This window comes from Wyeomyia smithii, chromosome 3 (genome assembly GCF_029784165.1).
Source record: "Wyeomyia smithii strain HCP4-BCI-WySm-NY-G18 chromosome 3, ASM2978416v1, whole genome shotgun sequence".
Taxonomy (NCBI): domain Eukaryota; kingdom Metazoa; phylum Arthropoda; class Insecta; order Diptera; family Culicidae; genus Wyeomyia; species Wyeomyia smithii.
In genome coordinates this window covers 13,738,782-13,763,160 of record NC_073696.1, presented here as the reverse complement: position 1 = coordinate 13,763,160, position 24,379 = coordinate 13,738,782, and the positions used below count along the sequence as shown (strand labels likewise).

The window sequence follows — 24,379 nt, the reverse complement described above, 5'->3', positions numbered from 1 at the left end:
TTTAAAACCGTTCCCGCCGCAAACTAGCGCATTGCTTATTCCGTGCCACCCACTGACTGTTTACACCAACTTTGATGGTAGAACGTGCACAATTGCAGCTCGTACACAGTGAGTCAAATATAATTCCCTTTCGAAATAATAAAACACAACAACGTCAAGCTGAGCAGCGCCACGGCTGTTACTGCCGCGCACCCGTGCCAGAGAATGAATAAATCTCCAATTTGCTGTGTTTCTTAATTGTCGGCAAAAGTACACCACTTCAAAATGTACCGAACACATTCAACTTTCCCAGCTGTATTAGGGAAGAAAAACACTTCTTGGTAATCCTGGAGTGTAAAGAAAATTCAATTATTCAACCAATTAATATTGTGTCAGTTCTCTTCGTTCACTGCATAATGAAGGCTCCAATCAAAGTTCGATTCGAGCCGCTTCATCTTTTATTTATTTAAAATGAAAAACCCGACAGCTCCATTTTGTTCTTACCCTAGCCGGAAGTAAAACAAACCATCTGTAACAATATCTTCGAGAGTAATAACAAGTAGTAATTTATGCTACCAACCGCTACTTCCCGTACCCTAACAACCGTGACACGGAAAGTTCGCCGCAAAGCTAATGTATTTTTTACTCGAGCTCTCATTGCATTAGCGGCCGGAACAGGGTCCGTGTAATTTATCACCATCATCGCCATGAACATCATCAGTTGAAATTTAAATTAATTTCCGACTTTTCAGTTTTGCTTTGCTGAAATGTCATTTAATTGGGTTCTACCACTCGGTGTACATATAATAACAGAAGCGAACAAGCATGTACCTACCGGCCGGGTCTGGGGAGGAAAATACATTCCGAGACCATGTGATTATGGCCGATAGGTACGAGTGCGATGTTTACTCCACAGCCGTGCGAAATACCGGTCGCTCTCCAGTGTGTAGTGTAATTGTGCTACACTTACTCTCGCATTGTAGCTTGCCATACCAACGTCCTAAACCAGGATGAACGGTTAACCGAATAGAGGCTGATTTTCAATTGAGACTGATGATGGTATGAGGAAAATTTTGTTTGAAAGCATTGCATTACATTCGAAGTTGAAGTGGTATTTGTAAATCAATGCTCATATTGAAAATTAATCAGCGCCCTCCGCGCTGTCCGCGCGTGTTGAGTAGTGGGGAAATCAAACCTAGTTAGAAATTTCATTAGACGAAAAACTCATCGATAATTTCAATATAAAAATGCGCTGTGCATGTGCATGAAACAAAACCCCAACCAACCATCGCCAACGCGTTTGCCGCCGCGGTGGTGAGTGTCTTCCAAGAGTGAACCCTTGTTTTATTACGCAGCAAAGGAGAAAATTCCGGCCGTAAAATTAGGTGGCCATTATAAAATATTTACACCAGAGCGCCGCCGCGCCGCCCGACGACGACGACGACTAAGCGCAATAGCTCATGCATACTTTACTGCAATCATGCGAATAACAGACATAAAATTGCGCGACTTCCTGGGAATCAAGTGAATTGCCCCAAAGCAAGAAATCAAGCCTACTCACGGGAGACCGCAGGGGTGCTTAGCGAAAGAGCGTGCGCGACCTTCCATTAGCCCCAGTTGATTAAACTATTAAGCCAGACCACGTTTCTCGTTTTGTTCGATGGTAGTTAGCAGTAGTGCCACAAACGCAGTACAGACTTATCATCAGGAAAGCAATCTCTTCCGGAAATTTATATTTAAGATTTTTAAAGTTTTGGCTTGCTATTCTAAGGTCTTCTCGCATTTCAGTCATACTTGGTGCTAAATAACTTCAATAGCAGAATTTCCTTTATTCTTGCAGTAATCGTTTGAGAAACTAATAATGCCATAATCAAAATGAGAAAAATTGTGAAACCACTGCTAAAGCAAACTATTGTTTTATTGAAATTGTTTTTAGTGTAGCTTTAAACGCAGACCTCAACCACTAGGAGTTGCGAACCAGACCAAATATCATAAAACATTATTGGATTTCAATCAAAATTCGTTCTTTGAAGCAATTCTTTCTCTCCTTTAGTTTTTGAGGAATTGCAATTTCAATAAAGCTTGTTTAGTGAAGAATATAATGGAGAAACTCCTACCTTTTTTGAAACGAAGTTTTTTGTGCTAAGAAACGTCCATAATATTGCAAAAAGACCTTCCATCTAAAATATTAAAAATACTTTTCATTTGAAGATCCATATATGTAACGGACAGATTATAATAATCTATATTTGCACCGGACATCGCTTCTGATCATGAGGTTGAAGAAGCTGTTGTTGATGTTTCTGATGATATTATAAATCTGGACACGATCGACGTCACGCAATTGATGATTACCGCTGCGAAGAAAAAGCTCAATTTTTTCCCCCTGGACCTGATCCAGCCGTTTTGTTCCGTCGATGTATTGCTGCGTTAGTTTTCCCACTCTCCTTAATTTTTAATAGTTCATTCGAACAGCGAAGATTCGCGAAAATATGGAAACAATCATTTCTGGTTCCGGGGTTCAAAAGCGGAGATAAAGGTAATATCCGAAATTGTTTAAAATTATTGTCAATCGAAGTCCCTAGCTGGAATGAAGTGTTATATTTCTACAGACCACCATGGGTTTATGCCTGGTCATCGTTTACTATTGCGCCAAGTATACCTGCTTGGTGCTTCTGACAGTGTAGTTGCATGGCTTAGTTCATATCTGTGTCATCGATCATTTCTGGTGAAATTGGGAGCGTGCATCTCAACTCCGTTCGTTGACTTGAGTTGTACCTCAAGGAAGTAACTTGGGGTCGTTGCTTTTTACAGTATTTTTAAAATATGTCAGTATTTTGCATTTTTAAGCGAGCGAAAAGTAAAAGTTTTCCACTCCTTTCTGCCTGAGAATGAAGTTTTTGCTACGCTTCTTCAATTCGAGAAACTCTTCGTTATTCACTCACTTACGAGAGCATACACCCGCTCTCAAAATCTCTTCTGTCTTTCTACTCATGATGAGTACGCAAGTAGAGACATGCGAGTAGGAGTACTTGAATAAAAGTACTTGACTAGGAGTGCTTGAAAAAATGCTCGAAAACGAGGGGTTCGCCACAGAAGGCAGAATCACGAAAGGCAGAAGCACGAAAGGCAGAATCATGAAAGGCAGAACTCTATGACCGTACACACAAGGCAGAATATTTCAAAAGGCAGAATTTCGAAGGGCACGAAAGGCAGAATCACTGGTAGCAGAACCTAACTCACGATAGCCAAGTGCGTGATGGCAAATTGGTGCGAATCCTGGTCACGATTTCAAAGCTGCTACTCTACATTTATTATTTGATATTATTTGGTAACCAGACATAATAACTGGTCACACAGCAATGACCAGTTTTGATGGGGGGCGCAAATCAAGCCTAATTATTAGATCTGAAACGCGCAAACTGGTTTGGCTCAGGTCCTTTAGACTCTCACAGCATCGCGGAGAGTAATTTTTCGATGTTAGGTATAACTTACACTAGTCTCAACGGCTTGTTAGTTATAATTAACATAAAACAATTCATGCGGCGAAGACGCATAATCGAGGGCAAGGAACCGAGGCGGCACAAAGCCGCCGTGGTTTCCGCGGTCCGAGCCGGCCGCCGACCCGCCGTCGGAAGCGGCGGCCTCTCGCATACACACAACTGATCTACTGGTTTCTATGATTATTCAAACAGGTTTTCTTTCCCTTAGTTAAGTCCGAACGAGCGGTAGCGAGTAAGGACAGCATACACTTGGACAATAGAGTCGGCCAAAGGCCGTGAGTGTGTGTTGTTAAAAAGAAAAAAGACCATTTTTTGATTCTGCCATTCGTGCTCTTTGTGATTCTGCCATTCGTTATGCTGCCTTATGAAATATTCTGCCTTTCGTAATTCTGCTTTTCGTGATTCTGCCTTTCGTGATTCTGCCTTTCGATTTTCTGCCTTTCGTAGGAGACCCAAAACGAGAATGCTTTCATCTTTCTTATTTTTGATGACTATAATGCAAGTCAAGCTAATTTAATTTCTATTTCAATCAGTAAATGTGGAGCTGACGATTGAAAAACTGGGAATGATGACGTGCGATAAAGTGTGCAAGCGAAACAAAATAGCTTTTTAGCAAGGCCGACTTATACGTCTTGCGGTGGTGTAATCGAAAACGCATCTGACCGGAGATTAGAAGTTGTGGGTTCGAGTCCCACCTGGTGGACTATATTTTTCGTAAATTTCTAAATAATTATTTCCGCAGTTAGTACATTTTTCAATCGTCAGCTCCACATTTACTGGAAATAGAAATGAAAATGCTTTCTTTGCCGAGTTACGCATGCGATTTGTCAATTTCTGCAAAGCAGTTTTGTTTCGTGCACCGACAGCCGAGAGCGGGGTGTGAAATTTACATAGTAATGCATGCTAGAACTTCTAGGCTATCGAACTACCTACTCGTCGATTTTTTTCTGTCACTCCGCTTCATCGCATCACGTCACTTCGCACTATCACAGGGCGTCTTGAAACGACCATCTACGGCTGGTAGAGCTCGCGAGTAGGGGCGTGCACGTGAGTAGGAGAGTATACGAGAGCGTGTGTCCATGATTTTAGAATCAAATGTCAGGGTACGTTCGTACGAGATAACTCGCAAGCATCAAAACTCGGAGGTGTGCAATGAAAGAAGTGAAAAAGAACGAAAATCAGTTCGGATGCAGTATCTCCAGTGTGTGCCTTCAGTAGCAGTGAGAACGTCACTTGGAGTATCGCATGCGAGTTTGACTACACTGGCTAAAACTATATTTCGTAGTGAAGTGTAAGAAGATAGTCGCAGTTTTAAGCAGCTGCTGGATATGTTTGCAGGATGGTATTTTCGCAATAAGCTGATTATCAGCATCCCTGAATGCTCTGTTAAAACATTTCATCGGAACTCGCAGCCTGTACCATATAATTACCACATCGATGGAGACGTGCGTTGAAGAGATAAAAGACTTGGGTGTGATAATGGATAAAAAACTCACCTTTGCCAGTCATCGATCCGCCGTCAATGATAAGGCTAATCGTCAGTTGGAGTTTATAACCGAAATAGCCAAAGATTTCTATGATCTGTATTGCTTGAATGCTCTGTATTGTAATTTAGTGCGACCCATCTTAGAGAATGCTTCACTGTTTTGGCTTCCACATCAACAGACCTGGAGTCTACGAATCGAAATAGTTCAAAAACGATTTGTCCGAATACCGTGATCCACAGAATTTGCCTCCATACGGTGATCGATGCAAGCTTACCTATCTTGACACTCTAGCTCGACGACGGAAGATTCTGCAGACAACATTTGTTTAAACAATTTAATTAAACAATGAAGTCGACAGTCATAGACTGCTATCATTACTTGATATTCGTGTCCCATCGCGTGCTCTAAAAACCTCTACTCTTCTTCAAACATGGTTTCATCGCACAGCATTTGGATTTAATGATCCTATGTCTTCGATGAAACGTGCATTTACTGCTGCTGAAGATTTTTTTCGAATTTGGTGAGCTTTCCAGTTATATCTCCAGCAGAGCAGAAAAATCCGTTTGTTTTAGATTGTGACGTTGAAATCGAAATCAATTAAATTACTTATCGCAAATCTATTTCACTTTTGCTATTGTGAACCAAGAACAAAACAAATAGAAGCAAAACAGTTGGCATGGGACCTCTACTATCTATGAATCTAGTGGAGGTCAATCTATGGAGGTTCAAAAAGAAATTTGAAATTTGCAATTTATCCACCTTTTGTCGTCAAAAGCCCTGGTGCCATTATAAATTTCAAGATGAAAACCATACAACCTAAAGTGGCCGAAACCAGACCAGACGTCATTTTGAAATTTGAAAACAGCCAGAAGCCGGAAAGCAATTATTCAACGCAGTTTTGAAATCCATAGTTGAATCCTTCCGGTTCCTGGAAAACAGTATAAAGCGACCAAATACATACTAATATGGGTGATTCCGGAATTTGAATGATGCCCAGGATTGAACATCGGCTCCAGACACTATTTTGAAGGTCGTTATGGAGTGGTGAACCAGCCTCAAAAATACAGACGAAAAATGTAATGAAAACTTCCGGTTTCCGAAAAACAGCCTAAAATGACCGAATACAACCTATTATGGAAAATTCCGGAATCAAAATGATACCCAGTGACCGGAAATCCACTCCAGGCGTTATTTTGAAATTCAAGATGGCGGTTTTGTGGTTTCTGGAAAACAAAAAAAAAGGACCATATGAAACCTAATATGAGCATTTCCGAAAAACCTAATTTAGACATAATTTTGGTTCGTTTTCGGATAATAGCCTAAAATGAATAAATGCAACCCAACAAGGGTATTTCCGTAATCAGAATGATACACAGAAGCCGGAGATCAAAATCAAATTTGAGATCATTTTCTATTACAGCCTTTCCTGGCCTTTTCAAACGTATTTCGGCAACTCTGAGCTTAATTTTGACCGTTTTTCATTTTGGTCCTTTCCAGTTTTTTAAGCGCTTTACGACTATTCTGAGCTTCATGCAGGATCATTTTCTAACTTTCCTGTCCTTCAAGACGGTATTGCGACGATTCTGGCGTCAATTTTATTCTGTGTTGGTCTTCAGAAGCGACAATGGGTAGTTCTGAACCTAATTTAGGATTTTCTTTTGACATTTAGAAATGCCAAACAGACAAGTTGCTTGAATTTCGCTTTTATTATGATTTATGCGCAACAAGCTCTCGCTGTTTTTCTTCAATGAAAATACAACTTTGTTTCGAAAAAATTACCTTTAACCATGACAATGGAAAAATTTTATTCAATGATTGTTCTTCAGGATACTATTCTATTTTGTCTCCGAATAGTCCTACATGCTTTTCTTCTGTAAGAAACCCTTCAACAATTGATTTGGTGCTAACAGATCAAAGTCATGTGTGTAGTGATTTGATCACACATGCTGACTTTGATTCTGACCATCTTCCAATAACTTTTTCTTTATCACATGAATCAGTTTTAAACCCTATGAGCTCTGTTTTTAATTATAACAAGGCTAATTGGGAAAGATACAAAACTCATATTGAGAGAAATTTCAATAATGAGCTTGATTTGCAAAACGAAGTGAATATTGATTCCGCTTTGGAAGCATTGAAATGTGCATTTGTTGATGCCAGGAATTATTCTGTTCCAAAGGCTCAAGTGAAATTTGATTCATCAATAATTGACGAAAATCTTCAACTTCTAATTCGTTTGAAAAATGTCCGCAGACGTCAATATCAACGTTCTCGTGACCCTGTTTTTAAAACTATTTATAAAGATTTACAAAAAGAGATTAAACATAGATTTACTCTTTTGAGAAATCAAAATTTTGAGACTAAAGTTGAAAAATTGAAACCATATTCAAAACCATTTTGGAAGCTGTCGAAGATTCTTAAGAAACCTTCAAAGCCTATTCCAGTTTTAAAAGATGGTGAACGTTTTCTTGTATCCAATGAACAAAAGGCTCAAAGACTTGCTCAGCAGTTTGAGAGTGTTCATAACTCAAATTTGAATTTTGTGAGTCCAATTGAAAATGAAGTCACACGTCAATTTGATTTAATTTCTTCCCAGAATTTTTTACCTGCAGAAATAATTGAAACTAACTTGAATGAGATTAAATCAATTATTAAAAATTTCAAAAATATGAAAGCACCTGGTGACGATGGAATCTTTAATATACTAATCAAACATCTCCCTGAGAGCACAATGGAATTTTTAGTGAAAATTTTCAATTGCTGCTTCAAAATTGCATATTTTCCCAAATTATGGAAAAATGCAAAAATTACTCCAATTTTAAAGCCGGATAAGAATCCAGCTGAAGTTTCAAGTTACCGACCAATCAGTTTGCTTTCTTCAATAAGTAAACTGTTTGAGAGAATTATTCTTAACAGAATGATGTCACACATCAACGAAAATTCAATTTTTGCAAATGAACAGTTTGGATTTCGCCATGGGCATTCCACAACTCATCAATTGCTCAGAGTTACTAATATGATACGAGCTAACAAATCTGAAGGTTATTCCACTGGAGCTGCTCTTTTAGACATAGAAAAAGCATTCGACAGTGTTTGGCATAAAGGTTTGATTGCGAAATTGCAAACTTTTAATTTTCCGATTTTCCTTATCAAAATTTTAAAAAATTATCTTACTGATCGAACTCTGCAGGTTGTCTATCAGAATTCAAAATCTGATAGATTTCCTGTCAGAGCAGGTGTACCTCAAGGTTCAGTCTTGGGGCCAGTCCTGTACAACATATTCACTTCAGATCTTCCTGATTTGCCTCCAGGATGCACAAAGTCATTGTTCTGCGATGACACAAGCATTTCCGTAAAAGGAAAAAGTCTTCGTGTCATATGCAGTCGATTGCAGAAAAGTTTAGATATTTTTTCTTCCTACTTGCAAAAGTGGAAAATCTCTCCCAATGCTTCTAAAACTCAAATGATAATTTTTCCGCATAAGCCTAGGGCGTCTTTCCTCAAGCCAAACAATAATCACGTTGTCAAGATGAATGGGGTTATTTTAAGTTGGTCCGACAAGGTTAAGTACTTGGGACTAATTTATGATAAAAAACTTATTTTCAAAGAGCACATTGAGAGTATACAAGCCAAGTGCATCAAATATACGAGATGTTTATATCCTCTCATTAACAAGAATTCTAAACTTTGTTTAAAGAACAAACTTTTGATTTACAAACAAATTTTTAGACCAGCAATGCTTTATGCTGTACCGATCTGGTCAAGTTGCTGTTCAACAAGGAAGAAAACGCTCCAAAGGATTCAGAATAAAATTCTGAAAATGATTTTGAAGCGTCTTCCTTGGTTTGGTACACTCGAATTACATAGACTTACTGGTGTTGAACCATTAGAAGCTATGTCAAATAAAATTATTAACAATTTTCGACAAAAATCGTTGCAATCCTCAATTGCTACGATAAGCTCTCTTTATAGCCAATAAGTTAGCAATTAAGTTAGTTGTAAGTTTACTTCCCCTTTTCTGACAAGTAGGTTTAAATCCCTACGAATGATAAGTCCTTATTGCGAAAGCAAACAAATTCTAACAATTAAAATTTCAAATTTCTAACAGTGTTGAGAAGTCACCATTTGTGATTGGACACACATACTCATTATTTACTATATTTATCATAAATACTTAAGCTACTAACAAATCCCCCCTTAAAAAAAAAAAAAAAAAAAAAAAAAAAACCTTTAACCATGACAACTAAAAAGCGGGCCTCCACAAGTCCCCTGCCTATAAATCATTCAAAGTATTGCCCATCGTTAGTTACAGCTTTATCCTATCTTTTTGTTAGAGCTCGAAACCCGTAACGACAAAAGTGTTCGTCTTTTAAGGTTATTTACGAATCAAGCCCATTTTCCCATACCCTAATATAACCGATGAGCACGAACATGTGCCATCGAATGGAATAAATAATAATCGAACGACGCAATATCTCGGGAATATGGCGGGTAAGGTTGGACTTCCCATTTGAGTGGTATGTTTTAAAGTTTCAACAACTTTGGCAGTATGAAGCCGAGCATTCACGGGGAGAGAGTGGTATCATCGTGTTGGGGCAAGCTGTAACAAGGTGGAGAGGGAGGTGTTGGATTAAAATCGACGTAGCTTTTTATTCGAGAGACGAATTTTTTATTGAAGATAAATTTGCTGAAAATACACAAAAACATCGCATTGCAATAAGAGCTGTCGGTATCTTTTTATTTACGTTATTATGCAATCTTCAGAAAGCTCTTCTAGCCAGGCTTGTCGTTCCTCTTCAGAGAATCACTAGCGTGTAGGAGAATATCTTTCTCTGTGAAAACAACTTCTCTCACACTGGTTGCACAACGAACTTGCTTAAAGACAGCAGCGAATCGTTTGTATCTGAGGAGCTTGCAAAAAACACCGCAGTGAAATTTGAAATATCCCCCTTGAAAAATAATAATCTGGATTGAGCTTTCTCACCTGAAAGGGCATTAGACACAATAACTAAAAAACAGATCTCACTGTAGTGCTTTTACTGTGAGTCTCTCAAGCATATATCAAATGAGGAGAGCATCTAGGTAGGAAAGCAGATTGCATTGCTTGCTTTGCATCTAGAAAGTGAAGGAAAAATATATCCGGCCGCCTGTCACGCATGTTCGCTCTTCAGATGCTTTCGAATCTGTCTTAGTGCGTGCGCACCGCGGTGTACTTCTGAGATTCACCACTCTTTTTCGCTTAGTTGTGGTATAAGCAGCGAGTGTATTAATTTTTCTGCGAGCGGCAGAAACACAGCACAAAGCAGAAAGTAGGAGATTGATTTAGAAAACATGCTGCACGCAGCGCTCATTCTGGGCAGGAAGTGTGCGGCGAATATTCACTCTGCTTTTTACACATATTGAGGAGAAAAACAAGCCTGCTTTTAGCACATAAACAAACGCTTGCATTTCCAAACGCACAATCCGTTTTTTGAAAAATAAAAACTTATTATTTGCGCGTGCGTTTTAGTAGTGAAAATTACGAGATGCTCGTTAGTTTTTAAAGCCGGTGAGTGCAGCGATTTATTTTTTTGTGAATTCGGAAATATTTTCTGTGTTTCGTACAGCATGAATCGTACGGAGTAGTACAAACAACTTTTCTCCAAATCCTTCAAAGCAAAAGACATTAATCCAGAGATACGAAATGCTGTCAAAAGTGTATGAGTGATAAATATATTGAATTTGACATTGAAAATAAACAAGAAATTTATTTGAAAAATATAAATAGATTTTTCAAATAAATTTCTTGTTTATAAATGATACAGCTTGTATATTTGTTCGTTTTTCTCGGAACGAAGGGAGGGGGGTCAATCTCATGCTACGTTTTTTTTTCTGAGGGGTTGCGATTTTGTGACCAAACGTTACGAGGGGGAGAGCAAAAATAATTTTTTATTTCTTTTGATTTTTTAATTAATGTATTTTGGCAGCACTGCCACATACGTTTTTCTTGGAATGAGGGTAGGGGGGTTAATCTCATGTTACGTTTTTTAGGGGGGTTGAGATTTTGTGACCAAATGTTACGAAGGGGAGGGCGAAAATCTTTTTTTTTTAAGTAGAATACTTCTCTCAGGAAGTTCGGCTACATAGAGATGTGAAATGAAAATCTTAAACCGAAAAAAGTGAAAAATATGTCCAATTTCAAATGCTAATAAATCGGTTAGTATCCGATGGATTTCCTTCGTTCTTGCAGCAATCGATTGGAAAATCTTCTAAGATTCTTCCCAAAATAAGATAATTGTAATTTTATTATTCACACAATTGTACTATTGAAAATAGTCAAGCCTTGTCAAAACGAAAAATTCGACCTCTGATTGGTCGTTATATGATTGCTTCCCAAGCACGGTCAACAGAATCATATACCTTGCAATTGAAAACATGCTATTTGGCCTATATAAGAGCCTGTTTCAGCCGAAGCTGCTCATAATAGTTCTAAACAGTGACAACAGCAGTAGTCCTTCCTTAGCAGCAGCACTATCCCTGTGGTTGGTCACCACGTCTCAGGAGCAGCGCGGTTCTTCTCAGCGTGTGTCGCCAGACTGCCATTATTCCCCCCGTGGAGGGGCAGCATGAAAATTGCCATCAGAAAATCCAATTTTGAACATCAAAATGCCTTTTTCAAGGCAAATAAACAAGTCATCGAAAGTTAATAATTTTTGACAACGCAAGCAAGATTCTGTGTTGGATCCTAGTAATTCAAATTTGTCACACCCGTCGAATTCACTGAATGTGAAATAGCTTCCACAGAGCATGTTGTCCGTGAATCTTGAATCCTCCACTGTTAGGGCAGCTCAAAGGTTGTGATCAGCAATCGATTTTGAACCGCAAAATGCCTTTTTCAAGGCAAATAAAAAAATAATTGAAAGTTATTAATTTTCTGGCATCAACACAAGCAGACATTCTGTGCGGGATGCAATCAAATTCGGTTGTAGTTGTCCAATTTTTACTTTATTTAGTAAATTAGGTAAATAATTTAGTTATTTAGTAAGGGCAGCGCAAAGGCTGCGATCAGCATAACCGACTTTGAATAACAAACTGCCCTCTTAGAACGCATTCACAAAAGCAGTTAGTTCGACTATGCAGAGCTAATATGAAGTCGATTCAATCAATCAGCATTAACAGAATTTCGTCGTCTCCCAGCTGCCAAGTTGCAACATGATGCAACACGCAACAGCGAGCAAACGAAATCGCTTGATGTTACAAGCCGCAATACGGTCAGGGGTCAAATCGTTGCGTGTGTAAGAGCACCATCGGTGTTTATTCGCTGGATACTAAAATCAAATGCGAATTGTTGAATAATTCGTCCAAAGAACATTAGGAAATGGTAAAACTGAACAGAAAGGCGTGGCCTATTACGTAGCGCCCTTCGGCTATAAAAGAGTGTTTCTGGAAAACTAGCTACATTCATTAGTCGGAAAGTGAGCAGCATGGACTGTCCACAACCTTGACAGCAGTAGCAGCAGATATCAGCACTCTGCAGTAACAGACAATAGCAGCGAGTTGCGCCTGTGGCTGCCTTCAAATTAAACAAATCACTTGCCTTGTGGTTGGTCACCACGTCTCAGGCCTCTGCCAGGCTGAACGCCAACGCGAGCGATCGGGCGGGTTTTTGCCGTACACCAGCCGGCACTGCCTCTAATGGAAATGTTGGATCATTTTGTTCAGAAGAATATTACTGTCGGTAATATTACACAGATCATTGCATTATATCCGATATGGAATTGAACAGTTGTTCTTCTGAGAACAAATAAAACACTTAATCTGAAGAGTTAATAGCTTTGGGTACCAGTAGCAGTATGGTAACAGCTTCAGCGGTAGGTGCATCCGGTACTTCCCTAAAGCCGATGTTACAAGAAAGTAAATGGAAGCGGCACGGCGAAACAGTTCGGGTGTGCTTAGACACGCATCATTTTTCGTTGTTGATATTATTCCCCACATGAAACGACGCGCTTTCGTACGATAGCGGTGGTATTAGCGGTAGATGCATTTGCCAACACTAACTTCAGTAAAACCGTGTCTAATTTTTAATGTGAAAACACCTTTCTATTGTGTTGGCCGTGCGCATCAGGCCTCTGCCAGGCTAAACACGAAAAGCGGCGCGAGCCGATTCGCCCGGCCGTAGGTTAATATACAGCCGTAAGTAGAGCTGTGTAAAAGTATTCTACTTCTACCTTGCGGTCGTGGCTTTGCACACAACCCTCCTGTGAATTTTTTCTTTTGATATTTTAAATAATGTATTTTGGTAGCACTGTCACATGAGAATCAAAGCAAACTTTCAAAAGAAATTGAAACAAATTTGAATGTTTTGGCATTATGTGCCGGTCGAACTGAAGAATAGTTTCAATTTTTTGAGAAATGTTACTGTTTTTTTTCACAGACGGTTGTTTGGTTTGTTCATTTTTGATAAGCCTATTCATTTGAACCTCGATCGCTTGCTATAAATCGCTTGAATATAAATGTGTACGATCCGAAAGACGAACAATTAATACAGCAACTGTTCGTTAACTGGGTGAAGAGAGAACTGCTCCATTATTCATCTCAGCCCATATATTCATCTCATACAACATGAAAACACAATTGAAAACAGGAAAAAACGCATATTTTCTAACTAAACCAATCTGCTAATTTATGGAATGGATTCTTCTTAGTTGACTTTAGATTTCTCCTGAAGTATAATCCTCAAAAACTCACTCAAAAACTCTAAATTTGATATTATAGTCGGGCATCTGCACTCGAAAACTCATTTAATTCAATCACCTTACCTCAAATTTCCAAAAACAAGCTTGAATTAGTGGAAATATATGAGATGAATTTCTACAATTCCTAAATTTCAACTGTATTTATTTTCATCTGTTTTCACTGCGTTGAAGAAAATCAAAAGTTGCCAAATCAGCTTCGTTTAACGTTTTCGTTCGTTTTAACACGAAAAAATCATACTGAAAATGTTAAATTATTCCGACATAATTGACATAAATCGACAGCACTGCAGTGGTTACCTAGGTTACCAGTTTTGCACGTTAACAACTACAGCGGATATCTAGGTAACTTACTACGACGGGCTGCGGCTACGTTCATTCGTCATAATGTGATTCATTCATGATTAACAGTGTGATGAATATTGGGGCGTCGTGAGATGAATAATTGAGCAGTGATTCAAGTTTTGAGATGGATATGGAAGCGTTGTGAAAAATGGTTTGTTTTACAAAATTTAGGATAAATCTAGCTAAATTTACTAAATGTACAATGCTGAACGATTCCATAAAAGCACGTAAGCGTAATTTGTTTATTTGTACAATGATTTCGTGAAAATTTGGTGTTTAATCCGTGAATTCTTCGTGAATAGCGGCTTGATGATGATGAATATGCTTGATGAAGATGAATAATGGAGCAGTTCCCCTAAACTTCGAGGGGGATTTCGATGAACATAGGCTAGTGCTGCTTCGCGACAACTTCATAAAAGATTTAGGTTTTCAAGTTGATCGCCAGACAGAAAGTTTTACTCGTGTTATTACTGTTTATGTTGCTATTAGATCCCAAACTAAAAGGCCAAAATAGAGAGTTAACCGCGAAACCAACAAGGAGCTGCATCATTCAATGTTCCACATTTAAGTGCCCCCCGTTCGTTTTGATCATTGACGTTTGTTGGCTTTTTAACTGGGAAGCGTCTTAGTTAGTGAGCGCCCAGTTAAAGCGTGTCCAGTTAGCAAACAGATACTATAGAGGATTACGACGTCATCCTTGATTTCGATCAATATTCAATTCAAGCCGTCGACGACGGTGATGATGTTTCAAACAAAGGTGACCCTCCAGGAAAGCTCTATGTATGTGTGACACAGTGGAGCACTTAGTACATCAAACCTGATCAAAATTATTTTAAGGTATTTTTGGACTGGAAACGTATCATGGATCGAAAATATAGTATTATAAATAGTTGTGACTAAAAGTTTCATGGAATAACCCACCTTTGAGTGATTTGTTACTTTTCTGATGATATAGTTCGGATTCAATGGTAGTTTCTTTCCTACAATAAATAACTGAGCCTTTATGAATGTAACATAACCATTTTTTTAGATCAGTGAGGTTCGGGGTTAACACTGTTTTGTTTATTGATCAATCTGAGCACTCAGAAGAATCTGAATAGTCACTACACGCAAAAGTTGAAGTCTTATACAATCATTGTGTCTTCCCGATTCGCACAAATGTTGCACAGAAATCGCACAATAAATGTGTGAAACCAATAACGCAACAGTTGTACTGCGAATACATTGACATGGAATGGAATCAGAATATGTATCATATACCGACACTTTATTTCTCACGTCGAGTGTATTAGTGACTGCACGCGCTTTTTTCTCAAGCGACGAGAGAAATTTCTCTCATGAAGAAGAAGGAGAAGTATCTCGAAAGCGTGTGTGCAAAAGACTTGAAAAGCGTAGCATATGTCTCGTCCTCAAGCAGAAAGGAGGAGAATGGTTTTGCTTCTCGCTCGCTTTGCAATGCTGCTTGATACCAGTTAAAACTGTTTAGGTGTAGTAGTTTGGAGCTACCAAATACATTGGAGAAACGCTAGAGCATTATTTGCGTTATGTTCAACATGCAATCATTGTACTGGTTCCGAATAACATCAACAATTGCGCTAAAACGCATTTTTTGTACTGGTTTCGCACCATCCAACTTTTGCGTGTAGTATTATTATTATTGTCCGTGTAATGAATCGTGTAATTTCACTCGCAACATTTGCATTGCTTCGGACGAGAAAGTTTGAGTGTTTTCCATGGATTTTGGCCTAGAGCTCGTAATCAAAGGATCCGAATTCAATAGCAATTTGTTGAGAATATCTCAGAACACTCATCCAATACATGACAGAGGTATGTATGTTGTTGATACTTAGGCAACAACACTGCCGGAAGCTGAAAAGTTGAAATTTTTCGATAATTTTCACAATGCTGTAACTCATTAGTTCGGATTGGTTCGGATGATCTAAAACCACCAGTTTGACAAGAAACATACAGGCTTTGATTTGCAATTGACTGTTTACATTGAAACTCATTGATACTTGACTTACTTCATATAGTATGACATATAAAAATTCTCATTTACAGAATTTTTGTGTTTATTAGAATGCAACAAAGCTAAAATTTTATCGATTTTAACCAGCTGTAACAAAAGTCAACAATATTTCTGGATGCTCATAAGCTGTCAAAAGATTCAGTAGGCATCACACTTCAAAATGAGACTATGCAAAACATGGTTAATAAACTTTTGCTTTTTTGACTTTTGATCAGGTTTTCACTTGATTTACTCCTATGTGGGTGGGAGAGATTCGATTAACTCAAACTTGGTATCAGCGATGCACAATACTATCATACCGAAGGAAAATGAAGTTATCCAATTCCTGACAGAAAATGTTATGGACATACGGGACATTGATCATTTTTGAACTAATTTTATTTGCAGGCGAAATAAAACCATATTCCCCTCAGGTTAATCAACATCAACTCCTCCCGGCAAGTAACCGAAGTGACAGTAAATGACTGAGTAAATTTTTCTAAAAAAGTCAAAACAATATCGATCGAGAAAACAGTAGTTTTTGATGAATTTTTTGATGAAAATAAACAAACTAAACGAATGTTTTTGTCAAAAAATATGATAGATCAAATGTCAATGAGCACTTTGATGCACACTTTTTTGTAATTGCACTGTGCGGAACCATTGTTGAGCGAAATGCGCAATATGTCTATGAACAAACACCGAGAACTTTCTATCTGGGGACGAATCAAGCGGTATTCGATTTTTTTGTAGTAGAATTAGGTTTTTTAGTTTATTTTTGTTTTTAGATTTTACTAAAACAAAATTGAGCTTAACCCTCCAGTGCCCAGTGCCGCCTTTAGACGGTCATCAGTTCAACCTCTAAAAAGCTTCAATCGATACTTAAAAAATGTTTATAAAGTTTCAAAGTGTTTTTTTTTTTTGAAGTCCGTCTGAAAATTAATTTGGGTACTAGAGGGTTAATATCGGTACAATTATGAAGCGAAACAGAGTAAACATTTTCTCTTAAGCAAAATGTGCTCGCAGTACTAACAACTACGATTCCAAAGCGCTATCGTTCGCCAGCATTTCTCCATATCACACCATAAACGATAAAAATCTTCCATGTCAAAATTGAGAAAAACATGACATCGATCGTTTATTCTTCGAATCACCCGTTCAATGCTTGAATATTTGACAAAGACAAAACGGCAATTGCATTCTTCACTACACCATTACGAAAGGGGTTGACATTGCGCATTCATGGATGTGTGTGCAACTGGGAAGAAGAGTTTGTCATATTCGCGACAGCTCAGGAAACAGTGATTGCCAATCATGTCGGAACTTTTTGTGCCGTTAAAATTTTCGCTTCGGTTCAACATCTGAATTCAGTCCGTGCTTCTACAATACGCTCTCCCGCGGTGACAACAGTGGCAGAGGAAGTGCTGCAACGCTGCATGCTTGGGCGGAAATCATTGGAAACCATTTCACTGGTCGTAAAAACGTGTTGACTTCATTGCTTCGTTTTTCGTGGTTCGCGTTCAAGAGAATGATCTGACAGCGAGCGCTGCGCGAAACTTTTCATGCCACCGTTCTAGCAACGAAGCGGTTTGTATGTCACGTACTTTACTGCTTTGGGAACTGGTTGAGAATAAAAGAAGTTGTCTAATGTGACAACACACATGAAGTTATAAATGAAAAACGTCCACATAGGTTACGTTAAAATAAGAATTAACCACGCTTCGTCTTCTTCTTATCCAGGATTTGTGCCGAGTTGGCTCGTGCTGGTATCTTTTTAACATAGTCTTTGCAGCCAACTGTTAGAGTACGGGAGGGTTGCGGGGCTAGCTCTACGATTCGAACCAGCTGGAAGACAACCACTATACTACAACTGTGTTAAATAGACTATAAATAAGTATTCCCAAACCCAGCTCTTCACTAAATCATAATCTAAAGCTTTCCTCGACCTCGCCCGGCGCATACTGAATCCTGGTCAAGCTGTCTATTTCCATTTATCAACATACTATAAACTATTCACAGAAGTCAGCTCGGAATGCCTGGAAGCGTCGTATTGTATCAAGTTGGCTTAATGCTCCTGAGAATCGCACCGGACGACACCATCGACTGGCGACTCCAATATCCGATTATGTATAAATCCGTTTTTGCTGTCTTCCTTCAACCCGTCGAGCAGGTCGAAAGCCCAAAGCATCAAACTGGATGTTTGCCTTTTCTAGCGCCGACCAGATCGATACATTCAGCGCAGCCGAAAACAAGGATTTCCTGTCGAAAAGCGATTCCCAGAAAAAAACAGCACAGTAGCATAAACCCTCTTCTCTTCGGTCGGCGATGAAGACTGCAGATCGAACTCAAATCCTTTCACCCATCCTTTTTTGGTTTATTTTGCATTCATCCACCGGAGCGAAAACTGGAAGCGGACTGATTGGGAGGAAAATTTTGTTTATTTAACTAAGGGAGTTGCGAATGCGGTAACGTGGGATAATGAAGACTTTGTTCCCGTTTCCATTGTGTTATTGCTACAACGACGTCAGAAAGAAATGACTTGCTCAGAGAAAAAGAGCAAAAAAGCACTAATAAATTGGAGGCTACTCTGACAGAACAAAAAAAATCTGATCAAGATTTGACTGAAGAAAGTACAATGCAGCAGAGCAGAAAACAAAGACCCATCCGGAAAGTTCCGCACCTAATTATAATGAGTAGCTGCAAGCCATGAATATTCACACAGTGTAAAGTAAAATATTATTCCATCAATTGTGCGATATGATTTTGCATAACCAATGACCGTGATGATGGAGCTTCTACAGCCACTTGCCTTCCTTTATCGCACCGGATGGAAGAATGCGGAAGTGCTAAAGTGGAAAACTTATAAATCTTCCAACATTCACAGCTGCGGGAGAATATAATAATTGGATAGGAGGGGAAAGTTAGTTTGTTTGTCCTACTGCAAAAATTATCCTTATCTTGCCTGAAAATTGGAAAGTTTTGTGCATGCCGGTGATAAACTGTTCCTGCAAATGTCACTTTTATGAAGCAACGGAAGTTTTTTTAGGTTCAGTCGTGAGCTTCCAACTTGTACATGTCTGGCAAATAACCCAATTTCATAGCTCAAATTTTTTAGTATGCAGAAAAGATTTTTCGCACGTATAGGATCGGAGAACCGCCTGATCTATCGGACAGTTCCGAGTTACCAACTACGTTTCAGAAAAAAAAAATCCGACCGGTTCAGTATCGCAGCGCAAATTTTTATATTCCATGCCAACAGAAAAAATTTCAAGCCATCATTTTGCTTCGCCGAAGAGTTCAAACCTTACGCAACCGTATATCTATATTCTGCCTCTTGTCTTGTAACCAGCAAATTTAATGGAAATTCTCTGCTCCTCGGTCGCTCTCGGATACAAACTGCACTGCAGTATATAGGACACGGCAAGCATGATTATCTCATATAGTCTTGTCGCCACGGCAATACACCAACGCTTTGCCGCTGTTTCGGTGAGTATCGATTTTTAGATAATCCACCAATCTACCACAATTGTCAAGTCAAGTGTTTTGGTTAATTTTTTAGTACCTATCACGTATCGAAATGCGGCTGCTTCGCTGCTTTTGATAGGATTTAACCGTGTTTTGAAACATTTTTCCAAATATTTTTATTTTAGAATTTTCACTCAGCAACAAACATTTCGCCGTCGTCATTGAGCCGTTTCAAACAATTCCCAAAACAAATTTTGCTGAAAAGATTCCTATCAGCCGAAATTGCTCCTTAGCAATATTCACAACAGAGTACAATTTGTATATTTTAGCTTGCATAAAATTTTCGTCTAAAGCTTCTAGCGAGGAGCAAACGTTTTGACTTAACCGACGAGAAAATTCTTTCTCTAGCGAAATTAAACACGGCCAATCATCAAAAGGTGAAGCCGTCGTCGTCAATCGTATAACTACTTAACGAGGAAAATTTCCCCGAATCACAGTTTATCTGGAAGAAGACTCTTGACTCTAATTGGCCTGGCGCCGCTGCCGCCATCACCAGCACAACAGAACAGCCCAACGGAACTTTTCTCTTTCACGTTGTCCTGCTGATGGTGTGCCATTAATCGCTCCAAGAACCACATCCGAGATGCCACTGTTATTCGAAATAGTACGATGAAAGATAGTCTCGAAAGAATTGGAATGAGTGAACCGGGCGTATTGTTTATCTCGTGTTAAAAGGCTAAACAATCACTGTCATCGTTTGACCTAATTCTAGCGTTCACTTGAAAAGTCATGATGCTACTCGGTCGCAAGTGGCACACGGTAAAAGGTTCGGATGGCAAGCCTATACTGAACGAAAAATGATTTGCAAATGCAACAAATATGTCTCAGCGAGAAGATAAATTGAATGCCTGAATACTATATATTTATTCACAAATCATAATTTAATTGATTAGCAATCATCTACAACAAATTGTCGTTTCACAAAATTCCCGCGCTAGTAGTGACTTTTGGCATTTTAAAAACTTTTGGTGGAAGGATTCTTTTCAGCCCTTCTAGATCCAAATTGAGTAGAAAGTTTTATTAATTTCGTCAACGCCACATGAAGACCACCATTGAAATGATTATGCGCCACTTACTTTTCACTGCCTAATGATGACGAACTTCAGTTGAATAGTCATTTGGAAAAAAAAAACTTTTTTATTTGCTGGACGATCTAAGCTTAGAAGGCCCAAAGTTAATTTAACAAAACAACGCAAAAATTGCTCAATTTATTATAGAGAACTTAATCTACCTTTTTTAAGCTGATCATATTAAGAGGTTTTTTTTATTTCCTAACCATGCACACTGGGAATTTACTGTTAAATCTCGGGAATTTATTGCCGTGAAGATACCGCCGAGTGCTCGGTAATGATCTCGGTAAAAGAATAATTACCGATGTTTTTGATTATGATATTTTTTATTTTCGTAATTCTGACGATATTTTTTTTATCTCCACTATGAACATTTTTGCAGATTTGTTTTTCTTCGAATGACTAAGAATACTTTACAGCCAAATTAAAATAATCTTGATTGTGCAATGTGTGGTTTGCGATGGTTCGCAGTTTTTGAAGCAAAAAAAATGTTTTTAATTCTTAGACCTCAGAAGGTAATTTAAACGAAAGTTTAAGAATCAAAACTTTTCTCCATTGGCAAACTCATAGCTAAAAAAAACAAATTGAGCTTTTCTAAATAAAACAATTGAGACAAAACTAACTTATTTCCTTATCTTTTACTCTTTATACCAGAAAACTATTGTTTCACAAATGAAAAATAACAAATTATTTCACAAAAAATCACAAGATTGAAATAGTCGTTTGATTAAAAAGTTAATAATAGCTCAAGTGCGTTAGCAATATTACTGGAAAATGTACTCATTATTAGTGTTTTTTTCTTGTTGTTATACAATATATTTCTTATCTATATCGGAAATTATAACAGCAACAGTTTTGTATTAGTTTGCTCATAAAACTGAAACTGTCCAAATAATTTCACACACTTGTATAAGCAATATCAGGGGAGCTTCGTAGCCGCAATATTACAGAGTCCGCTTTGATAAGCGAGTGGTCATGAATCTTAGTAGAATCAGGCCATTTGGTTGTCGAAGGACTTTAACATGGGTTAATTCTCAGGCTCTTCACAACACACACTTTACTTCAAGCTGAATTCTATAGTACCCCTGCTAACTTTCATTCTAACAAAGATGTCCCGCTTATAATAAAACTGTTCTGAGTAACGTATAATAGTTCTCTTCAGGGAATTGTAATTATGGCGCGGTCTTGGCTGGAGGAACGAGGTTTCGATAAGACTCCTTCCTCTTGACAAAATATAAGTTCTACTTATAATAAAACTGACCAGAGGTGAAGCATTGAGCGCCTCTTCAGGGAATTGTGATTGTGACGCGGTGTTGGTAGGAGGAACGAGGTTTCGATAAGACTCCTTCCCCTTGACAAAATAAGTCCTTCTTATAATAAAACTGATCTCAGGAATATTTATTCTCTACAGGGAATTGTAATTGGCGATATTGGCACGAGGAACGAGGTTTTGATAAGACTCCTTCCTCTTGTCATAATAAGTCCCTCTTAGAATTAACCTGGCCAGAGAGGAACGTTAGCCTCAGTTCAGGGAATTGTAATTTGGCGATATTGGAAGGATAGAAAGAGGCTCGATATAATAGAGCAGTAAGCTTGAAAACAAAAGGGTAAATTCTCACAGACAAGCACGGATATAAATCAAAAGCGTATTATTCACTTCAATAGTGATACTGCCAATAATATGAAGTGAGGAATACAGAAAACACCTGGGCAATATCACAATAGATCAAATGCCTCTGGGCGCAGTGATGAGTCCACACAGAGGAAAAAAAATGAGCAATATCAGCTTCATCGTTTCAATTGGTTGGATAATGCTCACCCAATCTTATCATTGCACATTTTTTTCACTTTTTCTTGTATCGGATTCGATAGTAACGAAAGTTATCAAAATCGCATTTTTCTTATATAATACAAGAGCGGCTAAATCCAAGATGGCAGCCACAATTTTGGTCACCTCGAAACATTTTGATCGCACGAAATTCAGAGATATAGCTCGAATAAAACAATGCTGAAATTTCAACAAAAAATAGGGCAATCATTTTAATCGACCAAGATGCCATTTTGTGCTCTTAGCATTTTTTTATTCACTAGTAATTTTTGAATTAGGTTTACGTAGAAATGAAGATTTGAAATTTTTATATTACACCTTCAATCCACTTCACTTTTTAATTCTATCACTTTTCACTTATCAATGATATACACTAAAGTCACTTTTTACGCGGGGGATACGTGCCGCGTAAAAAAACCGCGTAAATTCCGGAATCCGCGTAAAAAAACCGCGTAAATTCCAGAATCAGCGTAAAAAAACCGCGTAAATTCCGGAATCCGCGTAAAAAAACGCGTAAAAAGTGACCTTAGTGTATTATATTCAGATATCCTAGATCTCCGTATGTAGTTCCCAAAGAATTAAGTTTGGGCATAATATATTTTTTTATAAATCACTGCTGACCCGGCAAACTTCATCCCGCCCTTTTTTTTCTTTGTTTAATTAATTCAAACTTTCCAAATTGATTATTGGATGGATTTTCAGAAACAGGAGGTCGTCCACTTGTATTCCAAAATGGCATGTGGAGCCAATTTTTGGCCTCTGAGCATCATTCTGATACCGGAAATATCCATATTGGGTGGTATTCAGTCATTTTTGGCTGTTTTCCAGACCCCGGAAGTCATCATCTTTGAATTCAAAATGGCGTCCAGGATCAATTCTTAGCTTCTATACATCATCCCAATTAAGGAAATATTCATATTGAGGGGTATGGGTCGATTTTTGGCTTCTGTGCATCATTACGGTTCCGGAAATACTCATATTGGGTAGTATTTGGTCATTTTAGGCTGTTTTCCAGACACCGGAAGTCGTCATCTTGGATTTCAAAATGGTATGTGGAGTCAATTTCTGACCTCTCTGCATTATTCTCGTTCTAGAAATATCCATATTGATGGGGTATTCGGTCTATTTCGGCTGTTTCCAGAAACCGGAAGTCGCCATCTTAGACTTCAAAATAGTGTTTGAGGCCGATTTTTGACTTCCGTGTGTCATCACGATTACGCAAATACTCATATTGGGTGGTATTTGGCCACTTTACGCTGTTTTCCGGAAATCGGAAGTCGTCATCATGGGTTTCTAAATAGCATGTGGAGTCATTCTGGTTACGGAAATATTTATATTGGGTGATATTTGGCCAGTTTTGTCTGTTTACCAGACACCGGAAGTCGCCGTCTTCCAATTGAAAATGGTGTCTGAGGTCAATTTGTGGCTTTAATGCATCATTACGATTGCGTAAATGCCCATATTGGGTGGTTTTTTATCGCTTTCGGCTGTTTTTCAGAAACCGGAAGTTGCCATCCTGGATTTCAAAATGACATTAGAAGTCAATTTTTGGCCTCTGAGCGTCATTCTAGTTTCAGAAACACCTACATTGGATAGTATTCGGCAATGATCGGCTGTTTTACAGAAACTGGAAGCCTTCCTTTTTAAATTTAAAGAGTTAAAGAGGTTGTTTATAAGACACGACTCCAAGATTAACGTAGAATTACGACAGCGTGTCTCATGTCTATAAATTTTTTTGCAATAGCTTTGGAAATACACTCGATTTGGCTTAATCAATCTAATGGTGTGAAGCGGTATATTTTTTCGTATCTTATTTTTTGTATGTTATTTTTGCTTTGGTAAATAAACGAAATCCGTTGGAATCTGACTACGTTTAAAACATTTGAAAGTGGGCAATTTTCG

At 38.3% G+C, this 24,379-nt stretch overlaps 2 protein-coding genes across 6 annotated transcripts in view; one reads left to right on the top strand and one right to left on the bottom strand.

Annotated features, from left to right (window-relative positions):
* The window catches only part of LOC129733184 (transient receptor potential-gamma protein), a 204,702-nt gene that overhangs the window by 106,463 nt on the left and 73,860 nt on the right, over nt 1–24,379 (bottom strand). The window lies entirely within an intron of this gene.
* LOC129728136 (uncharacterized) overlaps nt 805–24,379 on the top strand; it is a 123,211-nt gene continuing 99,636 nt past the window's right edge. The window contains exons 1-2 of the mRNA XM_055686551.1: nt 805–869; nt 4,895–5,088. Coding sequence (XP_055542526.1) covers nt 805–869; nt 4,895–5,088 — 259 coding nt within the window. The remainder of the gene's footprint in view (nt 870–4,894; nt 5,089–24,379) is intronic.